Source organism: Bufo bufo, chromosome 5 (genome assembly GCF_905171765.1).
Source record: "Bufo bufo chromosome 5, aBufBuf1.1, whole genome shotgun sequence".
Lineage (NCBI taxonomy): Eukaryota > Metazoa > Chordata > Amphibia > Anura > Bufonidae > Bufo > Bufo bufo.
The window spans coordinates 375368296-375387289 of record NC_053393.1 but is presented as its reverse complement, the minus strand read 5'-3'; the positions used below and the strand labels follow the sequence as shown (position 1 = coordinate 375387289).

Below are 18994 nucleotides of genomic sequence, written 5' to 3'. Positions count from 1 at the left end.
TATTAAAAGGTATCAGACACTGAGGAATCTCAATCTTTTTTTATCTTCCATTTACTGTACAAATATATTTTTTACTTTTGCATATTTCTGGACACCATTTCCTCAGTTAGATGCTAATCAAGTAGATGAAGTAGTAATCATGTAAAATTACCTTTAATCCTATTGGACCAGTAAGACCAGAAGTGCCACGAAAACCCTAAAAAGACATTAAAATGTTTTCATTTTAATATATGGTATGTCTCAGTGTACCTGAAGAAGGGGTCCTATGCATTGAAGCGTGTTGTACTGTATTTGAAACCAGTAAACTTACACTCCCCAGTACTACTTTCACACTGACAATTGCCTATGAGACCCAGCTTGAGGCCTTCTGTACATGGCAGGCCCGGAGGCCTTTCTAAAGCTTTCAGGTGCCATGGCAACCATTGGCATGCCGGGATCGCATTGTGGAGAGCTGATGGACTTCTTCCCTCAGTATATACCTTAGATGCTCACCGCTGCATCTAATAGGTTGATCCACTGGCATCTGAGTTTTCAGTGGTGCCAGCGGATAAGGGTATTTTCACACTTGCGGCAGGACGGATCCGACAGGCTGTTCACCATGTCGGATCCGTCCTGCGGCTGTTTCGCCGTGCCCCCGGGCCGCCGCTCCGTCCCCATTGACTATAATGGGGATGGGGGCGGAGCTCCGGCGCAGCACGGCGGTGCACGGCTTAAGGCCGCCGGACTAAAATTACTGCATGTCAGGTTTTTTAGTCCGGCGGCTTTCTCCGTGCACCGCCGTGCTGCGCCGGAGCTCCGCCCCCATCCCCATTATAGTCAATAGGGACGGAGCGGGGGCACGGCGAACAGCCACAGGACGGATCCGACATGGTAAACAGCATGTCGGATCCGTCCTGCCGCAAGTGTGAAACTAGCCTAAAGCAGTTGTCTGGCTATCTGTAATATCAGGCCCCGGTACTGATCGAGCAAGTACAATTACTGTGCCTGTTCGATCAGTGCGCCATACACGTATGGCAGATTGCGGGAAGGTGTTACAAAGTATTGGATATCTGCAATACAAGCATTTTCATGCAAAGATTATCATGAACTAATTTGCTCACATGCGATCATTTACTCTCTGAATAAAGGATTGTAGGAAATGCAATACAACCTCTTTTAACTGAATGAGGATGTACAGCAATTCTGAAAACTAGACTGTAAATATGGGTGACAGGTCATACTGTGTACAATTGGATGTGCTAGTATATCTAACTGATACAGTATGTCATCAATGTCTTTTGTTCAAGAAAAAGTTGCTTAAAATATTAAGAAATAGCAGTACTTAGCAGCTTAGCCCAACCCAACATTTAGAGACGTTCAAAGGGAGATCTTTCTTTCAAAGGGAATCTGTCAACTCCGAAACTCTCCCCAAACTAGAGTAAGAGGCGAATAGTATAAGTGACGCTGAGTCCAGTTATGTAATTTTTATCTTGATACTCACTTGCGTTCTGACAAACCAGCATCAAAATGCATTGAGAGGACTCCTGTGCTCATGCACATAATGGAGAGGAATTAAAGAGGAGTCCTCTCAATGCATTTTACTGCTGGTTTGTTAGAGCACTGCGTCAGAATGCAAGTGAGTATGACGATAAAAATTACATAACCAGACTCAGCATCATTTACACAACACACACCTACTCTAGTTTAGGGGTGTTTTGGAATTAGAGCTGACAGATTCCCTTTAATACATTATTATTTGTGATAATACCTAAAGTGAAATAACATATATCTTCTTTCTTACCGGTAATCCGGGGCGGCCGTCTGTTCCAGGTAGACCTTGCTGACCTTTATCTCCCTACAAAAAACCACCAAGGGCTATAAAACCGGTTTTCCAAAGGAGTTGGTGCTTACAACAGAGAGAAGGAAACATCCCAGGTTTCCCACGCCACCCCGATTTTATTACATGACACGGAGGCTCCTATTGCTATCTCTTTCTTTACTTCAAACATAGCAGCAAAGAACAAACATTTCAATCAAAATGGTAACCATGGTAACCAACCCCTCCCCACTGGCCCAGCATAACAGTCCTGGTCTCTGTCAACTCCTCCTCTTTCTTTGCTGCTCTTCTCACAGATAAGTACCGTTTTGCTCTTCTTATATCTGTGGGCAGAGATATACTGTTATTTATTCTGTTTTATATATATATCGATTCTGTTTTATTGAAGGTTTACCCTTTTGTGCTTGGGGGTGTCCCCCCCTTCGTTCTGGGGGGCATATTTTATATATCTTTCTCTCCATAGGTTTTCTGTTATTGTCACCTCTGTGTGTGTTTTTTCCACTGTTAAGCGCCGCTTTATCTCCGTCCCCCCCCCCTCCCCCTTTACGTGCATTCCGCTGGTGCCTCCGCTTTCTTCTTACCTTTTTCTCTCTCTCAGCCACTGCTCCACATTGCGTCCTAATCTTCGGCGGCCGAGATCTCGCGCGATTTCGGCCGCCATTTCCTCCTTCTCCTGCGACTGGTTTTGCGCGTCTCCCCGCTCTGCACTCGGCGAGATCTCGCGGGAATTTGTGAGATTTAGGCTGTTTGCCTCACAGAGCTGCCAGAGTTTTCCCTGCATCCCACTCCTTGCCTGCGGTGACTTGTCTGCTTGTTGTTTACCCCACATTTGCCTTTCTTAGTCCTTATTGCCTATACTTACTTAGGGTGCATTATTATCAGTCTTTGCTGGCTCATAGGGACATTATTATTATAAGTATTGCTGGCTCATAGGGACACTATGTCAAAGGATAGTGTGCGTGGGGGTGAGACTGTCCCTGAGATCATGGAGATTTCTCCTAATGCCAAGGAGCCTGGAGCCATGTCTATTGATGCTCAAGCTCTAGCGCTTCAATGCTCGGTTGCTGCAGCAATTCAGGCTGCTATGGGATCCATGTCCTCGGCTATTTCTAATTCTATTTCTGAAGCCCTTATGGCTGGTCCTTCCTCCTCCAAACCATTGGGGTCTCAGCCATCTGAAAATGTGTTACCTGCCTCCAGAACCAATACGACTGGTGGAGCTATAGCCACCCAGGATGGCGCGCATCGTTAGCGCAAGGGAGCCTACGCCCGCCAGGCAGAAAAGGCGAGGCAATGGAAATGCGCCAGAGCGCAGCGTGAGAGCGGTTCGGGTTCCGAACTCGATTCTGATGAGTAGGCTCAGTACCAGTCTTTGGACTTTGTAGATATGGAGGAGGAGGATCCTTTGGATGTGGACCTGCCGGGTCCATCCTCAGTATCTGCTGCACCACTTACTGCATCCATTGAGGTTCCTCTGGAATCCTCTGCCATTTTGGATCCTGCGGGTGAACCACTCTTTGACCCCGATGCACTCCATCATCCTAGGTCGGCGGAGTGGCTCCCGTCCTCACATGTAGCCAAATACCTAGAGGCCCGTGTTCGCCAGCCCCTTTCTAAGGAGGCGCGTAATAAGCTTAAGGCTGAGTGCCCCAGACCTATTGTCCCCAACAAGGTCTGTGAGACGCCCGTAGTAGACCCAAAGATGTGTCAGTTTTTCGAAATCGGGCTGGAATCCTAGGAACGGCCTTGAATCGGCCTTAAAGTCCTGTCAGGACAAATTATTGGACCTTTTGGGCCCACTGACTAAGATGTTTGAACTGGCAGAGTCAGCCAGATCCCAGAATAGGAAAATGCAAATGTGATCGCACTCTACATCCAGCACTCTGCCCTGCCTCCATGCTGGATGAGACATTGGTGTACATTTTGGCCAAAGCGTAATAAGCCACTCACCGCGTCAAGGTCGCCTCATTTGAGTGGTCCCTAACACTAGTTCCTACCTGTTTATGGGCCATGACAGCCACACAAAGTCCAGGGAATGCAGGTCAGCATGCAAGCCAAGCACACTCTGCTTTTAACCCCGTCCGGTACAGCTTTCATCGGATCCAGGGATGCAAGTACCAACATGCATGCTGAGCCCACCATATACTTCTCCTGGAGCCAAATGGCTACTGGTAGGTTCTTTATAAGCAGACTCAGTTTTATACTGACTTTAAAACCAGCCTCCAGGACAGATTGACTGGTCAGGTGTGCATGACTCAAAGGAGATCGCTATGCCTCCAATATATACTACAAAAAAAAAATGTGGGGGGTTGAGTCAGCACAACCCGTATGTAGGTGCATATCACTATGGCGAAATACATATACAAACGGAAAATGCAAATGTGATCGCACTCTACATACAGCACTCTGCCCTGCCTCCATGCCCTGCCTACATCCAGCACTCTGCCCTGCCAGAATACCATGGGGGATCCGGAGGAGCTCCGGGGATGGGTACAACGTGCTATGTGTATCACGGGCAACGTAAATACCTCGCTCTCTATCGAGAGGCGTAAGGCAATCCTCTTCAAAATTGAGCCTAAGCTATCTACCCTCCAACCAAGAATTCCGGCAGCCGCCCGCCTTCTTTCCCACCCGCAGTTCTTCATGGCGATCCCGTGGAGCCAGAGGATCTTCTTCCAGACGTCCATTCAGTAAGTCGGATCCCGTCGTCTTCTTTGGTTCATTGGGTGGGGGGCAGGCTCCGTCTTTTTTCCCATGTCTGGTTAACCATCACCACCGACCCATGGGTTCTTTCTACCGTCCAGGGGTTTCACATAGAGCTGGTTTGTTCCCAGGTCCAGATCCCTTCCCCACATCCTGTGGTCCTCCCGACCCCTCAGCGCCTGTTGTTACACCAAGAGTTGTCAACACTGTATCAGAAAGACGCCATAGAGCGGGCTCCCTCTTCTTCCGGGGGCATCGTCAGCAGTATGTTCCTAGTGGCCAAAAAAGGAGGCCAGATGCGACCCGTGATCAACCTCCGGGCACTAAACGCCTTTCTTTCATATATCAACACTTCAAGATGGATGGCATTCACCTCCTCAGGGATATGCTCCTCCACGGGGATTGGATGGTCAAACTAGACCTGAAAGATGCCTACCTGACAGTACCGGTTGCCGAGTCGTCCAGGGATCTCCTTCGTTTCCTCTGGAACATGCAGGAGTGGAGGTTACATGTCTACCCTTCGGGCTCTCTTCAGCCCCTTGGTGCTTCACCAAGCTTCTGCGTCCAGTCATATCCTGTCTCCGCAGTCGGGGGATTCGCCTGATTATTTATCTGGACGATATCCTCATCATGGCCCAGGATGCTGCCGTCCTGCTTACTCATCTGCACTGGTCCATGGAGCTGTTGACTCGATTAGGGTTCCTCCTCAACTTGGAGAAGTCGTCTCTTACTCCTACCCAATCCATTGAATTCTTGGGTTTCACTATCGATTCTACCACGGAGACCCTCAGCCTCCCGCTCTCCAAGGTTCGTGCCATCCGCAAGGAGCTTCTCCACGCCCTCTCCCTTCCTCAGGTCTCCTTACGACATTTAGCCCGCATCATAGGGCTCCTCTCGTCGTCCATCCAGGCAGTCTTCCCAGCTCCGCTGCACTATCGAGGTATGCAGCGCCTCAAGATTGCCCATCTTCGGTCGGGGGTATCTTACACGGATTTGATCACCTTGGACGTGGAAACCAGAGAAGAGTTGACATGGTGGGTCCATAACTTGGAGGCTTGGAACGGGAAAGCGATTTTCACTCCTTGTCTGGATTTCACCATAGAGTTGGACGCCAGCCTACTGGGCTGGGGAGCTTACTGCAATGGTGTGACCACCGGGGGACGCTGGTCCGTGGAGGAGTCGGGGCTTCACATCAATGCCTTGGAGCTGTTGGCGGGTTCGTTTACAGTTCGCAGTTTCGTGAACGGCTTAACCAATGGTTGCATCAGACTGCAGATGGACAATGTCTCGGAGGTCCGTTACGTCAATGCTATGGGAGGCACATACTCCTCAACTCTGTCCCACTTGGCTCGAGACTTCTGGACGTTTTGTCTGGCCAGAGAGATCACCGTGTTGGCAGAGTATCTTCCGGGTCTCCACAATACCCACGCGGACTGGAGCTCACATTTTTTGTCGGATACCAGCGATTGGAGGTTAGACAGCACAGTTTTCTCATCCATATCTTCCCATTGGGGCCCTTTCCATATGGACCTCTTCACGTCCCGTTTGAACGCCCAACTCCCACGGTTCTACAGCTGGCGTCCGGATCCAGACGCGGAGGCGGTCGATGCGTTTCTACAAGACTGGTCCGGCCACCTCTCTTATGCTTTCCCTCCATTTGCTATGATTCCCCGTGTTCTGACTCAGATCCGCCATCAGGGTGCGGATCTCGTACTCATAGTCCCGTTTTGGACCACCCAATCGTGGTTTCCCCAGCTTCTGGAGGGCCTGATCCAATGCCCTCTACTTCTACCAGTATTTCCGGACCTCCTTCTGGATCCGTCAGGTCTGGGCCACCCTCTCGTTCTCGAAGACTCCCTTCGGCTCCTGGCTTGCAGAATTTCGGGGAACCTTGGGACGTCGCTGGAATTTCGGAGTCAACTAGACGCCTATTGGACGAGGCATGGGCGCCCGGGACCAGACGGTCTTATCGAGCAGCCTGGAAATCCTGGGCTGGTTGGTGCTTGGCTAGGCACCTGGATCCCATTACAGCTCCTGTGACGGAGGTTCTCTAATTTCTTACATCACTCTTCGATGAGGGTAAGGCGTACCACACGATCAACTTATATCGTTCTGCCTCTCACCAAGGGTTTGATGGGTGCCCGGCGGGTCAGCAACCTCTGGTTTGCCGTCTTCTCAGAGGTTCCCGCCTTTCTCGTCCTCCCAGACCTCGTTTCTCCTCTACCTGGGATGTTTCCTCTGTACTGTCCTTGTTCTCCTCATGGCCATCTAATGCAGACCTTTCTCTTCGTCAGCTTTCTGCTAAACTGGTCTCTTTATTTTGCTTAATCTCTTGCAAGAGAGTCTCAGATGTCCGCGCCATGGATCATGACGCTCGCTCGTTTACTCCTGAGGGTGTCGTGTTTAACATCACGCGGCGCACCAAGACCAACATTAGGTCTGTCTCTTATACTAGTTTCCCGAATGTTCCTGCTCTTTGCCCAGTGGCCTGTCTCAGGGAATATGAGGTTCGTACAGATCCTCATCGCTCCCCTGCCTGTCCACAGCTTTTTCTGTCGTACCGCCGGCCCTTCCATCCTGTCACAACGGTCACTCTGGCCCGTTGGGTAAAGTGGGTCATGTAATTGGTGGGAGTGGATGTGGCGAAACAGACCTCGCCACTGGGTTTTGGAGGGGCCTGGCTGCTGGCGTCTTGCCCCAGGATTATGGGCCCTCTCATCAGCCAGGCCTCATTTGTTCACAGAGGACTTGAACTGGCTTGAACTCCTGGTCTTTTTTGGGATGTTGGATGTCTGTGTATTGAAAAGGGTTGTGACATTGTATGTTTAAATGGTGATCTCTGTTCTGTTGTCCCCACATGTGTATTGGTGATTTCCCTTTGTCTTGAGAGATAATTGGATTGCTCCTCGGGTGTCTCCAGGGCAGAGAGGAGGAAACCATGATGCATTGTGGGGATGTGTTGTCTCTGTGTGTCCTGCAGTGCTGCATATCTGTCCTGTGTCACGGTCTTCATTCTGGTCCCCTAGGGGCGTGTCCACCAGATGGGGACCTGCATAAATACGGGCAGGTGGCCCTCAATAAAGTGTTCCTGTTTTATCCTTCATCATGTTGAGGCTGATGTTTGGGTAACTGATCGACACTGGGGATTGCTATATGCTGGGAGATTTGCTATACTCCCCTGGCTTTACTACTAGCTCTTGTAAGAGCTTGTTCCTGGTTCCTGCTCTCTGGATGTAGGAGAGGTTCACCCACTGGAGCCTGGAGCCTTGTCGTAGGTCCAGGGTGGGTAGGAGACGGTGAGACCTCAACCAAGCTTCGGCGGTTCATGGGGTCTGCAGTGCGTACGGTGTCAAGTGGAGTGCTTGGAGTCCTCGGAAAGCACTAGGAGCAACTATCAACGGAGGTACCCGGTCGGGGTGCTAGGCGTTCCGTTACTTTTGGTGGCAAGCAGTGGGATGGCGTCCTAGTGTGAGGAGAAGCAGCTCGGAGACACCGTTCGTTGATTTACTAAATTGAGGGCAACGCTAGTATCCGTACAGCGCCCCTGGCTACAGCAGGATGGAATCGGCTAGTCTTCGGACAGCGTTCTATGATGAGGAGGAGGAGGCAGCCGCAGACTACAGGGATGCATACAGAAATGAAGTCTGGTATGATGCCCTGGAAAATGCCCAGCGGCGGCGAGGTGAGAGTCTCCCCAGTTATGAGCAGCGGCTACAGAAGCGTGTGGCAATGCGGATGGGTCTCTTGGGAGAGCAGCCCCTGGATGACTGGGTAACAGAGCTCCAGAACCTGGTATGTAAGGAGCTTTGGCTAGAGGACGCTTACCCCTGGATGACTGAGCACGACAGACCCGAGGGTGAGGAGTTTGATGGACCGGGGTTACTATGGGATGCCTTGGAGGAGGACATTGATCTTGGCAGCACGGAGGAGTCTAGGTTTTGGGATATCTACGACTACCGGATGGGCATGCATGTTTATGCTGACGGGAGGGAGGTGAGCAAAGACATGACCCACCTGGTAACAAGGGAGTGGGAGCTGGAGCAGACCTACCAACACCTTCTCAGCTCCATTCATCCCCAACCTACTCGACAAGCAGAGCCAGATCTGCCCTCCTGCAACTGGGAAGACTTGCCGGCGATACCCCCTGCTTCCCTACCAACTCCCAAAGTAGGGAACTTCATCGACTGGTTCTGGGAAGACCTCCCGATGGCAGGTGGAGATGGGACCGAGGTCTCTCCACCGGCCCTACAGAGATGCTGGACGGCCGGTTCAGATCCCCCCCCCCCAACCCTGCAGGAATGCCAGGAGGAGGAGGTAAGCGATTCCTCCTCTCCACAGCCGATCTGCAACAAGGTCCTGGGGAGAGGATTCCCTGACCACATCCCAGTAGAAGAGCTGGCATCTGGGCAGAGCGCAGTCAGCCTCTGCCCTCCCCTATCCTCTTCTCCAGAGCCGGACATCCCACAGGCTACCCCAGCGGAAGCGCTGGCATCTGGGCAGAGCGCAGTCGGCCTCTGCCCTCCCCTATCCTCTTATCCAGAGCCTGACTCCCCACAGGCTACCCCAGTAGAAGAGCTGGCATCTGGGCAGAGCGCAGTCAGCCTCTGCCCTCCCCTATCCTCTTCTCCAGAGCCGGACATCCCACAGGCTACCCCAGCGGAAGAGCTGGCATCTGGGCAGAGCGCAGTTGGCCTCTGCCCTCCCCTATCCTCTTATCCAGAGCCTGACTCCCCACAGGCTACCCCAGCAGAAGAGCTGGCATCTGGGCAGAGCGCAGTCAGCCTCTGCCCTCCCCTATTCTCTTCTCCAGAGCCGGACATCCCACAGGCTACCCCAGCGGAAGCGCTGGCATCTGGGCAGAGCGCAGTCGGCCTCTGCCCTCCCCTATCCTCTTATCCAGAGCCTGACTCCCCACAGGCTACCCCAGTAGAAGAGCTGGCATCTGGGCAGAGCGCAGTCAGCCTCTGCCCTCCCCTATCCTCTTCTCCAGAGCCGGACATCCCACAGGCTACCCCAGCGGAAGCGCTGGCATCTGGGCAGAGCGCAGTCGGCCTCTGCCCTCCCCTATCCTCTTCTCCAGAGCCAGACTTCCCACAGGCTACCCCAGAGGAAGAGCTGGCATCTGGGCAGAGCGCAGTCAGCCTCTGCCCTCCCCTATCCTCTTCTCCAGAGCCGGACATCCCACAGGCTACCCCAGCGGAAGCGCTGGCATCTGGGCAGAGCGCAGTCGGCCTCTGCCCTCCCCTATCCTCTTCTCCAGAGCCAGACTTCCCACAGGCTAGCCCAGCGGAAGAGCTGGCATCTGGGCAGAGCGCAGTTGGCCTCTGCCCTCCCCTATCCTCTTATCCAGAGCCTGACTCCCCACAGGCTACCCCAGCAGAAGAGCTGGCATCTGGGCAGGGCGCAGTCAGCCTCTGCCCTCCCCTATCCTCTTCTCCAGAGCCTGACTCCCCACAGGCTACCCCAGCAGAAGAGCTGGCATCTGGGCAGAGCGCAGTCAGCCTCTGCCTTCCCCTATCCTCTTCTCCAGAGCTGGACTTCCCACAGGCTACCCCAGCGGAAGAGCTGGCATCGGGGCAGAGTGCAGTCGGCCTCTGCCCACCAAGTACCTGCAGCTCCAAGCTAGAGAGCAACAAGGAAGCAAGGAGAGGCAGCTGCCCACTCAACAGCTGGGGACATACAAGATTCAACAGGTCCAGTATTGGGTTGTGGGTGGACTGCCAGACTAACTCAGGTACTGACCGCGAGGTCAGGTATCTGGTTAGTCTTCCCTGGGAGGGGAGATGTGTGGCAAAACCAACCTCGCCACTGGGTTTTGGAGGGGCCTGGCTGCTGGCCTCTTGCCCCAGGATTATGGGCCCTCTCATTAGCCAGGCCTCATTTGTTCACAGAGGACTTGAACTGGCTTGAACTCCTGGTCTAATTCGTGCCATTTTGGGATGTTGGATGTCTGTGTATTGAAAAGGGTTGTGACATTGTATGTTTAAATGGTGATCTCTGTTCTGTTGTCCCCACATGTGTATTGGTGATTTCCCTTTGTCTTGAGAGATAATTGGATTGCTCCTCGGGTGTCTCCAGGGCAGAGAGGAGGAAACCATGATGCATTGTGGAGATGTGTTGTCTCTGTGTGTCCTGCAGTGCTGCATATCTGTCCTGTGTCACGGTCTTCATTCTGGTCCCCTAGGGGCGTGTCCACCAGATGGGGACCTGCATAAATACGGGCGGGTAGCCCTCAATAAAGTGTTCCTGTTTTATCCTTCATCATGTTGAGGCTGATGTTTGGGTAACTGATCGACGCTAGGGATTGCTATACGCTGGGAGATTTGCTATACTCCCCTGGCTTTACTACTAGCTCTTGTAAGAGCTTGTTCCTGGTTCCTGCTCTCTGGATGTAGGAGAGGTTCACCCACTGGAGCCTGGAGCCTTGTTGTAGGTCCAGGGTGGGTAGGAGACGGTGAGACCTCAACCAAGCTTCGGCGGTTCGTGGGGTCTGCAGTGCATACGGTGTCAAGTGGAGTGCTTGGAGTCCTCGGAAAGCACTAGGAGCATTCATTCAACGGAGGTACCCGGTCGGGGTGCTAGGAGTTCTGTTACAGTGGATACTTCGGTTTTCACGGCACATTCTGCTAGAGGAGCTTCGGCGACCTCTATGGCTGTGGCAGGGGCGCGTTTGGAGGACATTATGAGACTAGCTGATTGGTTACGTGTATCTACATTTAGGGAGTTTTATTTTCGGCCTGCAGTTCATGTTTTTTCCTCTGTAGTAGGTCAGCTTTGAACTTGCAATAGGAGCCTCTGTGTCATGTAATAAAATTGCATGATTTTCCTAACTTGTGACGTAAAGGAGGCGAGTATTGCCCCCCCCTTTTTTGGTTACCCCCCCTAGATTTGGGAGATTGATTACTGATGGTGTCTCTGTGTTTGGATGGTTATTATTACCTCGTTATTTTACTGTATGCACTTTACCATGGACTGCTGAATTGTTTCAATTCATTACAAGGACGTTTTCTACCTTTTTCTTGTCTCTCTTTTTTCTTAGGGTGAACATGCCGTTTTCCGCCTGCTGATTTTGTTTGACTCTCCAGCATCACTCTTCAGTTACAGAATTGCCATTCGGTTCTAGTTATGGGGCTGGAGTGTTTTGTTTTCACGTTCAGAGTTCCAGAAGAATGTCATCATCAAAGAAAGAGGAGGAGTTGACAGAGACCAGGACTGTTATGCTGGGCCAGTGGGGAGGGGTTGGTTACCATGGTTATTATTTTGATTGAAATGTTTGTTCTTTGCTGCTATGTTTGAAGTAAAGAAAGAGATAGCAATACTCGCCTCCGTGTCCTTAATAAAATCATGACTTTACGTCACAAGTTAGGAAAATCATGCAATTATATTTCTTTTGCTAATTATACTTGTAAAAAATCAGTGATAGCATTCCTGAAATATTCCTAGGGGTGTAAAGTGGTTAATACCCAGTTTGGGGAATTTATCATTTCCCCCACACCATTTTTCTGGCATAAAAACCTTTTGTTTGTGACTATTTACACACCATTGCACCTAAATTTATGCACAAGTGGTGTTTCTATGCTCGCCACTTTCCCAAGAAGGGTGCACATATTTACCTTCTTTTACGCCAGTTTTTGGGCATAATTGAAGACTGAAATCTATGTCAGCTCCCAGCAGTAGATTTCACTTTAGTTGCATGGTCTGCCAGAGGATGTGCCTATTTTTTGAAGAGGCATTCAAGAGGAAACTAGAAAGGAAGGGGTAAATATTTCTGTCCGTGCGTGTGCGCCGGCCAATAGAATCGCAGCGCACCACGCGTGGCTGCACCGCCCACAGCATAGCGCCAGCGAGCAGGTCGGAGGGCTGACAGAGGAATGGAGGATTTGGTGAGCGGGAACAAGGAAGAGGAGGACACTGCAGGAGCCGAGCTCATGTAATCACCGCACCACTGACCGCAGCATGGAAGGTGCGGGGGTGCACGCTGTGTGAGAGGGAAACCGCTGCTGAGGAAAGAGGTGTGGAGCCCGGAGACCCCTCCTCTCTGTCCTCCCTCCTCATGGAGCCCACTCCCCCAGTGTCTCTACATGACTCCACTGCCCTCAGCCCTGTCACTGCCCGGCCGCCAACTGTGGCTCCGCTCTATACAATAATCTATAGGCGCTGTGACCGCTGACATCACATAGAGGAACCTGCACTGATCACATATTATAATCTACACCTCATAATAATCTATCTTCTACTATATAATAAAAGCGCTCTGTGCCTGCGCTGTGTCCGTGCGTGTGTGCCGATGTTAAATGCGCATGCGCGGCGCGCCGGCCAATCAGCGCACATGTACGGACACCGCCTGCACTGCCCATACCGGCGTGCCCGGCTTGTACAGGGGGGAGCGCGCCCGGCGTGTAGAGCTGTCCGGAAATAAAGGGTCACATAACTTGGGGGAGGGGGCTCTGTGTGCTGCACTGTCAGGGCTCCCCCCCAGTACCCGACTCTGGAGCTAATGATCTCTCCTGCTCGCTGCAGGGGCGGAGATTGGTCGGCCGCAGTGAGAGACTCCCGATGCCCCGGTGCGGTCCCCGCTGTGGGAGTGTCCCGTGACTGTAGCTGCGCCCTGGGGGAGGTTTCGGGCTACGGACCCTCCTTCCTCCAAGCCTCGGGCTCTCTTATTGTGTAACCAGGAGGACTGCAGGGATGAGTCAGTGAGGAGCTGCAGTATCCTGGACTCCGTGCCCCTCACAAAGTGTGATCCCAGCCAGTGTCGGGTGTAAGAGGCGCCATAGAAAAGAGATTGTGCTGGGTGTACTGCCAATAAGGATGGGTCCCCAGTGCTGATCCCGCCTACGCCAGCGGCGGTGATTGGGCGGCACGCAGGTGTGGGCAGCGTGTGAGGCGCCCTGTCCTCATTGGTCGGCGCGCTGTGGGCGGCATGTGTGCTGATAGGTTGCACCGCGCATGCGCATTTAACATTGGCACACACACACGGACACATCACAGGCACAGAGGGCTTTTATTATATAGGAGATACTTTAGGGAAAGGAGGGAGGTATATAACATAGAATCCCTGTGTGAGTGCTCAGGGCTGCATGTCCGTGCGTGTGTGCCGATAATTGAACTGCGCATGCGCGGCTCGCCATCCAATCAACACATGGCACTCCACACGCCGCCCACACCTGCGCGTTGGCCAATCACTGCCGCCACTTGCAGGTTATGGTGTGCTAACCACGTTGGAGCACTGCCATTACTGTTCGTGCATCACACTCTCAGCCACAGCATGCTCAGCACCAGTCACTGCCAGCAGTCTCAGCACCACCAGTCAGTGCCAGCTATCTCAGCCATCAGTCAGTGCCACCAGCCACAGCCACCAGTCACAGTGCCAGAAGTCTCAGACACCAGACAGTGCCAGCCATCAGTCAGTGCCACTAGCCACAGCCACCAGTCACAGTGCCAGCAGTCTCAGCCACAGCTAACAGTCTTGGCCACCAGCCACAGCCAGCCACCAGTCTCAGCCACCAGTCAGTGCCAGTTCCATTTAATATAGACTGTTCCTATTAATGTTTATGCACTACTGTTCTAGCGCCCGTTATTGTAACGGGCTTAATGTCTAGTATGCTAATAATTGCATAGATCGTATGACATGAAATTACTCACCTTTGACCCTACTAGACCTGGTACACCATTTCTTCCTGGTAATCCCGATTCGCCCTAAAACCAGAAATAGATTGCTTACTTATGTTATTCCTCTAATTGTTATTACTACTGCTGTTTTGTGCCTTTGTGAAATATTAGGCTACATTCAGTGCCTCCATTGGCAGTTCCATTACATTTGACGTCAAAATAAGAAACTATGATAAAAAAAGCCAATGAGATTAGTTGGTGTTGTGACCATCATCTGATGGATTCAGCACTGTGTCATGTCACGGCTCTGTGTGTGAAAAAGTTTTTTATTTTGTTGTGCCTCTAAACATTCTAATGAAGTTCAGAACACTATAATGACTGAAAACTGGCTTTGGGTTGGATCTCATGGTATTTGAGCCCCAAATGTTTGAGGAATAATAGTTACGTATGGATGAAATTATCTATATGTGCAAATATAACAGCATTAGTTTACAATGGAATGAAAAGTGGACACGAGGATATTCCGTATAGCTGGAATATGAGCCCTCAGAATCATTTCCTTTGATAGACCCATTGAACCCTGGTCCAACCCTACCTGCTCATTGATTTTATTCATAGATCAGCTTCACTGTAAGAAGAATCTCAATGAGAAATAAGGTAGGCATTATTTTAACCCTCCAGTTCTGTACTAGACTATTTGCGGGTATGCTTACTTTAATCTCTCCTGACATAAATAGCTTTTAACCCCTTCCTGCACCTGGGCGTAACTGTACATCCAAGGTGTTAGAGGCTCAAAAAGTGATCCCATTCCATGCACAGCATGTACTGGCTGTGTAATATAGCTGACACCTGGAGGCAATAACCAGGATTGGAGATGACTCTGATTACAGTCATATAGGCAGGGTTAGACAGAGGGGAGCCCTCTGGCTTATAATTGGAGCCACCATGGCAAAATCATGAGGTTCTGATTGATTACTATGGCAGCCTGTAGCATTGTGAAGGCTACCAAGCCTGCCATAGTAACCTGCCTTAATAGAAAGCTTGTCAAAATCCCATAGACTGCAGTTGTGTTCTATTGCGGTCTGTGTTATAAGCCATCAGAATATCACATAAGTCCCCTAAAGAGACAAAAAAATGTGTTTTAAGTTTTTAAAAATATAAAAAACACAAAAAAAAAATTAAAATCACTCATTTCCATATAAAAATAAACAATAAACATAAACCAATAAATATAATAGGTATCGCTGCATGCAACAATGTCAGAGCTATAGAAAAAATATATATTTATCATGGACGGTGAAAGTCTTAATGGAATTTTTTTTTACAAAAAATGATAAAAAAGTAGTATATGCCACAAAATGGTGCCAATAAGATCTAAAGTGTTGCCCGAAAAAACTGAAACAGCTCTGTAGAAAGAAATATGAAAATGTTATGAGTGTCAGAATATGACGTTGAAAAGAAATGTTTCCTTTTTTAAAGATTTTAATTTTTTTAAACTAGTAAAACATAATAAAAACTTTATAAATTTGGTATTGCCATAATTGTACTGACCTGCAGAATAAGGTTGTCATGTCATTTTTAATACCCCAAAAATCATGGCAAATTGCGTTTTTCCCGCAACTTTACCCTACGATTCCAAGCTATGGTAAATTAAGGCTATGACTACATGGTGACGTGTCACATGAAAAGAAAGTTGCGTGACTTTTCATGTAATGTTTGTAAATGTCAGTCGCAAAAATCCAGACATGCAGGATTTTGCGTCGTATGTGACTGTAATGTAAGTCACACATGACACACGACTCGTCTGTGATTTGCTTGCGACTTGGCTGTGTTTTCACAGCCAAATCACAGTTCTTATATAGTCATGCGACAGCAATTTGCAGACAAGTCGCACATATTTTTGTGTTGCGTGACTTTTCTGCTTCTTGCTATCGCCATGTAGCAGTAACCTAAATGGTGCCATTATAAAATATAACTTGTCCCGCACAAAATGAAGCCCTCTACGTCTACGTGAATGGAAATTTAAAACAAAAAAGTAAAAAAGCTATGGCTCATTGAAGACAGGGAGGAAAAAAGCAAAAAATCGCCCTGGTCCATTAATCTCACTTAGTGTCAGTGAAGTAAAATTGAATTGAAATATACATTTTACAGCTACTTTCTCACTATTTTAAAGATGTATAAAACTGAAGGTTAATGCTAATTAATTTACTATGAATTCCAGGTTAGGTATTTCTACATAACTTATAGGATTCAAGAATACTACTTACTGGAGGTCCATGAGGTCCTGAAGGGCCAACTGTTCCCCTTTCCCCTTTACTGCCCTACAAATGAAAATTTAAAAAGAAAATATGACCAGATATGCTTTCTCTGAGAGCAGTTTTCATATATACAGGGTGGGCCATTTATATGGATACACCTTAATAAAATGGGAATGGTTGGTGATATTAACTTCCTGTTTGTGGCACATTAGTATATGTGAGGGCGGAAACTTTTCAAGATGGGTGGTGACCATGGCGGCCATTTTGAAGTCGGCCATTTTGAATCCAACTTTTGTTTTTTCAATAGGAAGAGGGTCATGTGACACATCAAACTTATTGGGAATTTCACAAGAAAAACAATGGTGTGCTTGGTTTTAACGTAACTTTATTCTTTCATGAGTTATTTACAAGTTTCTGACCATTTATAAAATGTGTTCAATGCTGCCCATTGTGTTGGATTGTCAATGCAACCCTCTTTTCCCACTCTTCACACACTGATAGCAACACCGCAGGAGAAATGCTAGCACAGGCTTCCAGTATCCGTAGTTTCAGGTGCTGCACATCTCGTATCATCTGAAGGCAATCGTCTATGCTGTGAAGATACGAGATGTGCAGCACCTGAAACTACGGATACTGGAAGCCTGTGCTAGCATTTCTCCTGCGGTGTTGCTATCAGTGTGTGAAGAGTGGGAGAAGAGGGTTGCATTGACAATCCAACACAATGGGCAGCACATTGAACACATTTTATAAGTGGTCAGAAACTTGTAAATAACTCATGAAAGAATAAAGTTATGTTAAAACCAAGCACACCATTGTTTTTCTTGTGAAATTCCCAATAAGTTTAATGTGTCACATGACACTCTTCCTATTGAAAAAACAAAAGTTGGATTCAAAATGGCCGACTTCAAAATGGCCACCATGGTCACCACCCATCTTGAAAAGTTTCCCCCCTCACATATACTAATGTGCCAGAAACAGGAAGTTAATATCACCAACATTCCCATTTTATTAAGGTGTATCCATATAAATGGCCCACCATATATATATATATATATATATATATATATATATATATATATATATATATATACATATATATATTAGTAAAACATACAGTACAGACCAAAAGTTTGGACACACCTTCTCATTCAAAGAGTTTTCTTTATTTTCATGACTATGAAGGCATCAAAACTATGAATTAACACATGTGGAATTATATACATAACAAACAAGTGTGAAACAACTGAAAATATGTCATATTCTAGGTTCTTCAAAGTAGCCACCTTTTGCTTTGATTACTGCTTTGCACACTCTTGGCATTCTCTTGATGAGCTTCAAGAGGTAGTCCCCTGAAATGGTCTTCCAACAGTCTTGAAGGAGTTCCCAGAGATGCTTAGCACTTGTTGGCCCTTTTGCCTTCACTCTGCGGTCCAGCTAACCCCAAACCATCTCGATTGGGTTCAGGTCCGGTGACTGTGGAGGCCAGGTCATCTGGCGCAGCACCCCATCACTCTCCTTCATGGTCAAATAGCCCTTACTTTCAAAGTTTTCCCAATTTTTCGGCTGACTGACTAACCTTCATTTCTTAAAGTAATGATGGCCACTCGTTTTTCTTTACTTAGCTGCTTTTTTCTTGCCATAATACAAATTCTAACAGTCTATTCAGTAGGACTATCAGCTGTGTATCCACCTGACTTCTCCTCAACGCAACTGATGGTCCCAACCCCATTTATAAGGCAAGAAATCCCACTTATTAAACCTGGCAGGGCACACCTGTGAAGTGAAAACCATTTCAGGGGACTACCTCTTGAAGCTCATCAAGAGAATGCCAAGAGTGGGCAAAGCAGTAATCAAAGCAAAAGGTGGCTACTTTGAAGAACCTAGAATATGACATATTTTCAGTTGTTTCACACTTGTTTGTTATGTATATAATTCCACATGTGTTAATTCATAGTTTTGATGCCTTCAGTGTGAATCTACAATTTTCACAGTCATGAAAATAAAGAAAACTCTTTGAATGAGAAGGTGTGTCCAAACTTTTGGTCTGTACTGTATACATAACATTATTTGAAGTAATAAGAGGATAATATAGTTGGGATTATAACATAACATATTTTTTTTTATCCAAGGCAGCTAATGGAGAAAATGAAAAATATGTCTTTATTCATTTATATAGCGCTACTATATTCCACAGCGCTTTACAGACATTAGCAAACCGGGGAGAACATACAAACTCCATGCAGATGTTGTCCTTGGTTGGATTTGAACCTAGGACCCCAGTGCTGCAAGGCACCAGTGCTAACCACTGAGCCAACATGCATATACAGCACTCAGCAATACGCAAGCCAACTGTTATGGCGCATTTAGACAAATAGATGATCTCTACAATTCAAATGCTCTTGATTCATGTTGGATGATAATTGTGTAGTGTAAATGTATAAAGTGACGATTGTACTGAAAATGCTCGTTCATCGCTTGTAAACTCATTCAATTGGTTGTCGTTATTGAACTGAGGTAATGTAAAGGTACATCGTGTGATCTGTTGATGATGTGAGTGATGTAAAAATAGGCGTATGTTACATAAATTATTGCTGCCTAAATACAG

General features: G+C 48.4%; 1 protein-coding gene across 1 annotated transcript in view; it reads right to left on the bottom strand.

Moving 5' to 3' along the window:
* Positions 1-18994, bottom strand: part of LOC121002531 (collagen alpha-1(XXI) chain-like) — a 124024-nt gene that overhangs the window by 33989 nt on the left and 71041 nt on the right. The window contains exons 13-16 of the mRNA XM_040433976.1: positions 16399-16452; positions 14165-14218; positions 1781-1834; positions 152-196 (exon numbers count right to left, since the gene is read on the bottom strand). Of these exons, the coding sequence (XP_040289910.1) occupies positions 152-196; positions 1781-1834; positions 14165-14218; positions 16399-16452 (207 nt within the window). The remainder of the gene's footprint in view (positions 1-151; positions 197-1780; positions 1835-14164; positions 14219-16398; positions 16453-18994) is intronic.